Genomic DNA, 10354 nt, shown 5'->3' with positions numbered 1-10354 from the left:
GAGCATCATACTTGATTTTGGTGACCTACAAGCCACGTGTACTTTCTACATGAGTCAACCTTATTGGTTAATTTCCAAAAAAAAAAAAAAAACCTTATTGGTTAATTTCAAATGTCGATTGATTAAGTTCAATAACTTCCTCTTATTGAACTTCTTGTCCAAATGATGTATAGTTCTTTAAGTTTTTTTTTTGGCAGTTATTAACAAAGTAACAGGAATATAAACTCCATGTATCGTTCTCACCATTCAAAATCTCTACCTTTCCCAATTTCAAACCCAACCGTTCAAAATAAAGGAAGAAAAAAGAAAAAAGGGAAGCAAAATTTGATTCAAAAAAACGTCTCACCATTGCGGGTCCATTTTTCATTTTTTTTTTGCCTTAAAACTTCGGTTACTGATGGGCCCTTACACTCTCCCAACAGCAGCTAAAAATCAAATCTCGATTAACCAACCCCATTCCTCTTCTTCCCTCTGAAATCTCCTAAACGGCGGCGTTTAATTCAGACGAGCCCTAACCCTAACCCAGAAAATCAGACAGAGAAGGAGCGAGAATGGTGGGTCCGACGCTGGTGGGTCTGCAAGACCACCTGAAGCTGGCGCGAGAGTACGCCATGGAAGGCCTCTACGACACCTCCATCATCTTCTTCGACGGCGGCATTGCTCAGATCAACAAGTAACGTTTTCTTATCTCTCCCTTCTTTTCAAGTTTGAAGCTTTCATTTCAAATTGGGTATGCAGACTGTAAAGGTTGTTTTTTTTGTGTGTGGTGGGTTTGAGCTGTTCTTAGAAAATTGAGAGCCAATTGGAGTTGGGAAGTTGGAATCTTGGGGTATTGTTTATGCTTATGTTTTGATGCATAGACTTTTAGACTGTCAGTGCATTTTCTTCAATTTAGAATCTTAAGCTGATGCAACAAAATGCAATGGCAGTTTCACATTGTTGTTATTTGCTACATATATATACATATGCAAGTGGTAGGTAGTCATTGAGGATATTGAACCGGCCTTGCATAAGTGTTGCAGCAGAAACAAACTACTTGGGTGTTAAACTGCATCTAGACAACCGAGGTTTTTCAAGGCGTGGATGTAAATCTGTAACTGATAAGAGGCTGAAGATGTTAGCAATTGCGAAGGGATAAATTTAGTTTTAGTTGCTGTCTTCTGTTTAATATTGGATAAAACTTTGCTGCTGCAAGGTTGAGTGTCAGTGAGTAGGAGGGATATGTCGGTAAGAAGAAAGTTATGGACGTGAAGGCAATTTCCTTTTGTAACAGTATCAATTTACTCTGATCGGAGAATTGCTCTAGTCGGAGACTTTGCTTATGCTATGGTGAAGTGAAGCTTGGTGCTATCTGCACGGTGCTGATATCCATGTGCATTTTGGTAGATTGTGCCATGAGCACATATACATGCCAGCAGTGCCCAGTTTTGAACTTCATTTAAAAATTGTTTTGAAAGAGTGTACATTTCAGATACTCATGCTATGTGTGGCCTATTTACACAGAACTACCTGATTCTATGTATTTTCCATCTTTTGATAACTATGATCAGTCTTCCTCCATAGATGGGCAGATATCTATGTGTAGGAATTGATATTGGTAGAAGCATATGAAAACTTGTTTATGGAGATATTCCTTCACTTGCAAATGGTCGATTTTGCTCTCATTTATTCCTGTCTAAGTTCATCTGGTAAGATATGAACGTCTTGATTGGTTCCAGGCACTTGAACACGCTTGATGACCCGTTGATTCGCTCAAAATGGATGAATGTAAAGAAGGCACTTTCTGAGGAAGCGGAGATTGTGAAACAACTTGATGCAGAGAGAAAGGCATTTAAGGAAAGCCCCATAGGCCGGCGCCCTTCCTCGCCTCCGATCCATGCTAAGTCGTCTTTCGTTTTTCAACCCTTAGATGAATACCCCACTTCTTCAGGCTACTCAACTTCTTCAGGATACCCAACTTCTTCTGGTTTGCCTATGGATGATCCTGATGTGTGGAGGCCACCAAGTCGGGACACTTCAAATAGAAGAAATGCAAAGGCTGGTCAAGTTGGTATGAGGAAGTCACCACAAGATGGAAACTGGGCACGGAGTTCTGCAACAAAAGCAGGCACACCTGGCCGTAGTGCAAAGGCTGGTGGATCAAGTAGGGCCAACTCTGCGGTCCGATCTTCTACTCCCGGAAAGAAAGATACCCGCTCTGGAAAATCTAGCAAGGCAGATTCAGCGGTATGGTCTACATATCCTTTATTACTCTGTACTACTGTAGCTATCTGATGTGCTTAATAGAGGTTGCTATAAAAAGGTAAGGTGCAGTCTTCACCTTTCACTGGTCAGTTATGATGTGCTAAAAGTTTTTGCTAAAGTACGATTCAATTTATATGTTTTGTATATACAGTGTGATAGAGAACTGTGACAGTCTATCATAATACTAATCATATGATCTGTGATTTATCAGCACAAAGTTTGAATGTGTGGTATAAATTTTTTCTTTTAACTCTGCTTACTGACTTCGTTCTGAATTATTATAGAATGGTGATGCTGAGGATGGAAAGCCAAAGAGGCAGTACGAGGGACCTGATCCTGATTTGGCTGAAATGCTTGAGAGGGATGTACTGGAAACCAGCCCTGGAGTGAGATGGGATGATGTTGCTGGCCTGACTGAAGCAAAAAGACTTCTGGAGGAAGCGGTTGTTCTTCCTTTGTGGATGCCAGAATATTTTCAGGTATTTCTGAATGGGCATAACAGAATTAATATAATGCAATCTCGCATCATGTTCTAGTCTCTTTAATATGCCAGACGTTTATTGATTACGACCTTTAGGAGTTGCCAGGGTATTGTCATGTTTTCTATTTTAAAATCACTCAACACAAGCTATTAAGCTGCTTATCTAGGCCTGATGTATGTGCAAGCTTGTTTTAATATGAGAGATGAATTTATGGAAGACACATAGGCCAAAGATGTACCTTTCAGGTCTGCAATTACAGTAAGCAAGTTTGTTAAGAAGAAGGCGTAAGTCATTGCCCAATCTTTTTAGAGTAAAGGGGTGTGCATTTCTGCTTATGATATTCTCATGTCTTATATTGGACTATTGGTCATATAAATTACAACAGGAAGGCAGACTGGGACTGGTCCATGAGTTAACATTTGTAGAACCAAGTGAAAATTTTCAAGACTTATGCACAATTGACATAGAAAAAGGGCCGGAACCAAGTTCTTAAGTTGATCATAAGAAAACAACAAATAGAACCTAGACTTTGGTCCTGGAATGGAAAGTACTGGGACTACCTCTGATTGGTCCCGGTATGGTGGAAATGATATGACAACATGTTGTATATTAATGCAACCCAACTCCATACACACCTCCATTTTGAATTTATACCAATATTACACTGCAGATTGACATGTCTCAATTGTGAGGGTCATTTTGTCACGAAACTTATGACGTCCTTGATTACAGGGTATCAGGAGACCATGGAAGGGTGTTCTTATGTTTGGTCCTCCTGGAACTGGGAAGACATTACTTGCTAAAGCTGTTGCTACTGAGTGTGGCACAACTTTTTTCAATGTCTCGTCCGCTACATTAGCTTCAAAATGGCGTGGAGAAAGTGAACGAATGGTTAGGTGCTTATTTGATCTTGCAAGAGCTTACGCGCCAAGTACAATCTTCATAGATGAAATTGACTCTCTCTGCAATTCCCGGGGGTTAGATCTCTATCCAGTTTTGCATAAAAACATTATTAACCGTTTACTTGATGCATGAACATTGTTTCTGTATATATATGTTTGAAACTGTGGCCATAACTTTGTTAACATGTCAAATGGTGACATATGTGCTTACCTTTTCTTACATTGTCTCATATTGAAACACTCTATAATTCTTCAGGGCATCTGGAGAGCATGAATCTTCCAGAAGGGTGAAATCTGAACTTCTGGTCCAGGTTGATGGTGTAAATGCTACCTCCACAAATGAAGATGGTACTCGTAAAATAGTGATGGTTCTGGCAGCTACTAACTTTCCATGGGACATTGATGAGGCTCTCAGGTTAGTCCTATTTGTTTTGTCTCCGTTCTACTCTTTCAACTGTGAGTTAGATGGAATTCATGTGGTAGGCTGTATGTATGCTGTATCTGCTAGTTGATTGGTGCTGATTTGCTCTTGATGTAAAAACCTGGTGTTAACTGTTAACTTATTCAGGAGGAGGCTGGAGAAGCGTATTTATATCCCTCTTCCAAATTTTGAGAGCCGGAAAGAGCTTATTCGGATAAATTTGAAAACAGTTGAGGTATGACCTTCATCAATAATGCTGTTTTTGGTTTATCACCATCGATTTGAGGTTATATTGTGTTGTGCAATATAATAACCTTAAAATGAGTTAAATTGGATGCTTTTACATAGGAAACAACTTGCGTACAACCTAGTATGTACATGCGCGTCCGAACTATCTCTTATTTTTCTACTTTTCGCAATGTAAATAAAAATTTAAATCATTCAAAAGTTAATTAAACTAATAAAGATCATGTTTGCAAAAAATTGATGTAAACAAAAATCGTCTTCAAAGTCGATTGCATCAAACAAATTGACGGTTGATCATGAGACTACTAACTTTCACCATAATTGTTCATTTGTTTAATGCAATCAATAAAGCAAGCGATTTTTGTTTATGTTGATCTTTTCATAAATGATCTTTAGTAATAAATTAAATTTTTGAACGGTTAAAATCATGTATTTGTATTCCCGAAGTGTGCAAATGAGAGATAGTTCAGACGCACGCGTACATACTTGGTTGTACGCAAGTTTTTTCCTTCTACATATAACTCAATCTATTATGTAGGTTAAGTCTGGATATGGATGTCTCTATCACCCCAGTTTATAAACTTAAATTGTGGTTCAAGTGGCATATACCATATACCGTTGCTAAATCAATTAGAAACTGAAAATATAATAAAATTCTTGCATGTTCAGGTATGAAAGTCACCTTAGTTGCTTTGGTTATAGTCTATTTTAATGTTTTTTTACATTTGTCACATGGCACCATTTTGGCATCCACATCAGCAAACAATTGGACCCACCATATCGATCGAAGAACAATTGTACTAAGGAATTTGTTAATCGTAATTCTAATCCATTGTCATTGCAAGTAACACCTGGTGATATATCAAATTAAAAGTTATCAACTTGAGCTACTAATTTGAAAAAAAGTGTGAAAGTGAGTTGCAAAAATATTTTTTGACTTAACTGAATCTGTTTGGGTTTCCTTCTAATCCTATATATTGTCATCAGGTTGCTCCAGATGTGAACATTGATGATGTGGCTCGCCGAACAGATGGATATAGTGGTGACGATCTCACAAACGTTTGCCGTGATGCTTCCTTGAATGGGATGAGGAGGAAAATAGCTGGAAAGACACGTGATGAGATCAAGAGCATGGCGAAGGATGAGATTTCAAAGGATCCGGTTGAAATGTGTGATTTTGAAGAAGCCTTGTCGAAGGTCCAACGGAGTGTTTCTCCTTCTGATATTGAAAAACATGAAAAATGGTTTTCAGAGTTTGGTTCAGCATAGAAACCTCAAGTATGAGTCATATCTTAACTGAGAAATCGTTGCTTGGGGGTATGAGTTTTTGAGTGATTGTACTCTTGATCAAATGTCTAGTTTTTGTTGTTACTCTTGATCTTTTTGTTTGTGTTGTGTTGGGAGAAGGTAGATGTATATTCCAAGGTTTGGAATGGAATTGTAAGTGCTGTCTGCTGTTATTTTGTATCTGTAACGTGCTATGTATAGAATCTGTTATTTGCAGATCTACTATATTCAATAACTGAGGTACTTCAGTTTCATGCAATTGATCCAGAACTAGACATTTGAATGAAAATAATGATGTCAACACCTTTGTAATATGTCAGAATATGTAACAAAACATCTTTATCTTGATTTCGATATACAATTCTCACAAAAGACTGGCACAGCTACTTAGAAATATGTTCTGAGCTTGCTAGCTAATTTCACTTTGAAATGTATACTCCTCCGAACCCATCTTAAAAATTAGAACAAGAATGTAATGTCGCTTATTGTCGGCTGAGGTATTCTTAAACGTACAAAACAAAACTCTGTTTTCTTCATGAGCAATCTATTATTTGCCTGAACCTTGGTTATTGGAATTGACGTGACCAATTTTATATTTAATGCCTTCTTTTTGCTGCATAACATCTACCGCTAAATTCAACCAATTTATACTATAAATCTGGTAGATATCCAATTGCCCATATCACTACCTCTATTGGTACCTCAGTCCACATTTTAGACACACGGCAAGTTTAGGAAGGTGAATCACTCCCCAGTTGTCTGCAATCCTTTGTCTTAGTCTTGCCTACGGATTTACTAACCGTACCTCAAAGAAAGCAGAAATTAAACAAAGTAATATAAAGAGGTTTTCTTGGCTAGGTGGTGTTTGTGATGCAATTTAAAATAAGAAAATGGGAGAATCAAACACGTCTTCAGGGAACATTGTTACCAAGGTAGAATATTTTCAAGAATAGTTGAAATGAAAAAAGGCGGCAATCAAATAAGACATTCGTTAATATCACCACCATTTTAACTATAAATGCATCTTCGATTAAGTTTCTCCACCAACCTTGTCTAATCCAAAGATTATGGAAACTCGTCTCCTTCTTCTCTTTACTCTCTTCACCTTCATTGCCACAATAAGTTCTGCACAGTCGATTCCAAATCCAACACAAGACGATATACACGGTAAGCTTTAAGCAACCCCCTTTGGCCTAGCATGGCCGGTACTCTAGTTTCTGGCTGTGTGTTTACAAGTCTGATCCTGGCTCCTAGCTATGGGTTTAGATCATTTGAATGAGGTTTGATCATGGTGAATGTTGGGACTTGGGAGTGCCCTGATTGACACACACATTAACACATATGTATATTTCATGTATGCATGTATATTGTTGTAATGGTAAGTAAATTGAATGTCTAATGATAGTGTGGGGTTTATGTCCCCTGGCAGTTGATGTTTGTAAACTTCCATTGGTAAACTGTGGGCAAGGAAAATGCAGGCCTTCTAATGACACTAGTCATTCAGTAATTGTGCCTATTATCGGACGTGTGGGTTTTGAATGCGACTGTAACCCTGGTTGGAAAGAGATTCAGATTGGCCCTTTTCCCTATACATCTTGTCTAATTCCAAACTGTGAGTCTTTCTCTTAACCTTGCCCCTGCAGGAAGTGGTCAATTTGTTTCAGTAACTAGAAAATGACATTATTATTTTTTAAGTGGGTCATCGTTTCAATCAAGGATTATGTGAATAATTAAACACAAGTATTTCTAGATTTGGTGAAGTTAACAACTCTAATTGCTTTCGTACTTTTTCAAGGCGGCAATCAGTTTACGTACAAGATAAAAAAAAAAATATTTTTGATCTAAATTAACTTGAAATTTTCTTCTAAAAAAAACTTGAAATATTATGCATTTGTCCTCATCTGCAATAATTAACCATGCAGTAAATGACTGTAAAACTTGGATTTTATCACAACAATTTGCAGGCACTATTAACCTAGGATGCAATTCATCTCCCTCACAACCTGCACCTTTCTCTCCGCCATTGCTACCACCACGTAAGTATATATGTAGCTGCAATTCCTTCAATTAACGTGTACTAATTACCATCTGTTGAGCTCCACTGAAAATTTCTCAGTATCTACGGACTTTTGATACGTAATGCATCTATCTGCAGAATGTGGACTTGTTTGGTGTGGAGAGGGAACCTGCATTGCTGATGGAACTGGATACAAATGCCAATGCCTTGAAGGCTCATTGAACTTGTTGGATAATCCACTGTTACCATGCTTTAAAACATGTAAGTTAGTTCATCACATTAGACACATACGTGTGTACATAACTATAGCTCATACATTATTTACTTATTCAGCGGGAATGCTTCACCAAATTTTTTGTTTTAGTTCTCTTAATTATCACAATTAACTTTTCCACTATTTATATGTGCTTTTCAACTAGGCTCTTTTGGAGGAGATTGCAACAAGCTTGGCTTTCCTTCTGACAAATCTGATGCTCCAAGCTCTACAAAAACTAGTAAGTCGTGTAGGCGAAAGCTTACCTATATATAGTCTCTATCCAGAGTGAACATTCATTCTAAAAATTACAGAGTGAAGTTCTAATTTTGGCACACTTTTCGGTCATATTTTTTCATCATAAGTAATTCAATATTTAAGTATGTTATTCAAAATCATCTCTACAAAATTTCATCTAATTCAGACATTGCTAAGGTATTGAAATTAGATTAAATCAATGAACGAATTAAAGATGTTCAACGTGAACCGTTCGTGTAAATCTCGATTTTAAAAGCTCAAACCATTGTTAAATTAGATGAAATTTTGTAGAGATGATCTTGAATAGCATACCTAAATATTGAATCGCTTATGGTGAAAAAAATTAACTGAAAAGTGTGCCAAAATTGGAACTTCACTCTGTATATAGTCTTTATCCAGAGTGTTATATACAGAGTGAAACTTCACTTTGAAATTACAGAGTGAAGTTCCAATTTTGGCACACTTTTCGGTCAATTTTTTTCACCATAAGCGATTCAATATTTATGTATGCTATTCAAGATCATCTCTACAAAATTTCATCTAATTCGGACATCATTAAGGTATTGAAATTAGATTAAATCAATGAATGAATTAAAACTATTCAACGTGAACCGTTCGTGTAAATTTCAATTTTAAAAGCTCAAACCATTGTCAAATTGGATGAAACTTTGTAGAGATGATCTTTAATAACATATCTAAATATTGAATCGCTTGTGGTGAAAAAATTTGACCTAAAAGTGTGCTAAAATTGGAACTTCACTCTGTAATTTCAGAGTGAACCTTCACTCTGGATAGAAACTATATATATATATATATATATATATATATATATATACAGTCTCTATCCAGAGTGAAGTTCCAATTTTGGCACACTTTTCGGTCAAAGTTTTTCACCATAAATGATTCAATATTTAGGTATGATATTCAAGATCATCTATACAAAATTTCATCTGATTCGGATATCATTAAGGTATTGAAATTAGATTAAATCAATGAATGAATTAAAACTGTTCAACGTGAACCGTTCGTGTAAATCCCAATTTTGAAAGCTCAAACCATTGTCAAATTGGATGAAATTTTGTAGAGATGATCTTGAATATCATACCTAAATATTGAATCACTTATGGTGAAAAAATTTGACTGAAAAGTGTGCCTAATTTGGAACTTCACTCTGTAATTTCAGAGTGAAGCTTCACTTTGGATAGAGACTATATATATATATATATATATATATATATATATATATATATATTGATCATTGCAAATATTTTTATCAGTATATCCTTCACAATCCAAAGTCCATGCTATAAGGAAGATGAACAATTTGACTCAAACTGACAATATAAGTACAATTATACCCTTCATTTGTTTGAAAATAACATAGGCAGTAACAGAGTAGTTAACATATGTATCGAAACTGAATAGAATTAAATAATTGATGTACTTATGTTTTAGTTTTCAAATGAGGGTAATATAATCCTAACTCTCATAATCATGTACTCTTCTTAAAATTTTGTCTTCGTGTTATGATAGGTTCCACTGCCACATGTGTACTGAATTGCTCAAGGAATCTCCTTGCAGTAACTATGATACTGTTGACATCAATCTTCCTTACATGGATTTGAGAAAGCTAGGGATAATGAAGCACGAAAATTTTTAATCTTTTTTTTGGAAATTAATGTTATATGCTCACATGATGCCAGGCCGGCCATGATTTGAGCATTCGGTCTTTCTTTTTTTTGGGCTTTCTTTTGTTTTCTTTCGTTTATAAACTTTGGCTGCAACAACAGTTTTCTTACTTAATTATAACAAATAGATCATGAATTACGATTTATAAAAGAATTGTTCATTGTTCCCATGTATTGTTATATCTACGGCAGAGATTGAACTCATCTTGCAATATATATTGTTTATCAGATGAGTGTCAGAGTAGAATTAGCTACAATCTCTTATATTTGATATGAATAATTACAAGGTATTTATAGGATTCTAGGCTACCAATTAACAAGTATGAAACCAAAGATAATTTGTCAATTACTACGGCTTAGAGATTTGGTTGGTGAGATCCGGTGTGTATATTTGACTCATGCTAACACTCCCCCTCAAGTTGGTGCATACACATCGACCATGCCCAATTTGCTAAGTGAGTCATAAAATGCCTTCTTAGACACTCCTTTTGTGAGTATATCTGCAAGTTGCTCTTCCGAATGCACAAAAGGAAAGCTAATGATCTCACCATCTAGC

At 36.2% G+C, this 10354-nt stretch overlaps 2 protein-coding genes across 2 annotated transcripts; both read left to right on the top strand.

The window, feature by feature from the left end:
* Nucleotides 1–426: 426 nt before the first annotated feature.
* On the top strand, nucleotides 427–5930 carry LOC126801260 (katanin p60 ATPase-containing subunit A1). The gene is made up of 7 exons (XM_050528764.1): nucleotides 427–673; nucleotides 1719–2226; nucleotides 2529–2723; nucleotides 3459–3703; nucleotides 3885–4043; nucleotides 4197–4284; nucleotides 5283–5930. Exons 1-7 carry the CDS (start codon nucleotides 552–554, stop codon nucleotides 5562–5564), a joined length of 1599 nt encoding a protein of 532 aa, XP_050384721.1. The 5' UTR covers nucleotides 427–551; the 3' UTR covers nucleotides 5565–5930.
* A 1050-nt stretch (nucleotides 5931–6980) lies between these two features.
* LOC126797119 (uncharacterized) lies at nucleotides 6981–9960 on the top strand. Its single transcript, XM_050523794.1, has 5 exons — nucleotides 6981–7194; nucleotides 7547–7618; nucleotides 7738–7860; nucleotides 8019–8093; nucleotides 9644–9960. Exons 1-5 carry the CDS (start codon nucleotides 6981–6983, stop codon nucleotides 9733–9735), a joined length of 576 nt encoding a protein of 191 aa, XP_050379751.1. The 3' UTR covers nucleotides 9736–9960.
* The last annotated feature ends 394 nt before the right edge of the window (nucleotides 9961–10354 follow it).

This window comes from Argentina anserina, chromosome 6 (genome assembly GCF_933775445.1).
Source record: "Argentina anserina chromosome 6, drPotAnse1.1, whole genome shotgun sequence".
Classification (NCBI taxonomy): Eukaryota; Viridiplantae; Streptophyta; class Magnoliopsida; order Rosales; family Rosaceae; genus Argentina; species Argentina anserina.
This window is presented reverse-complemented; position numbering and strand designations above follow the sequence as displayed.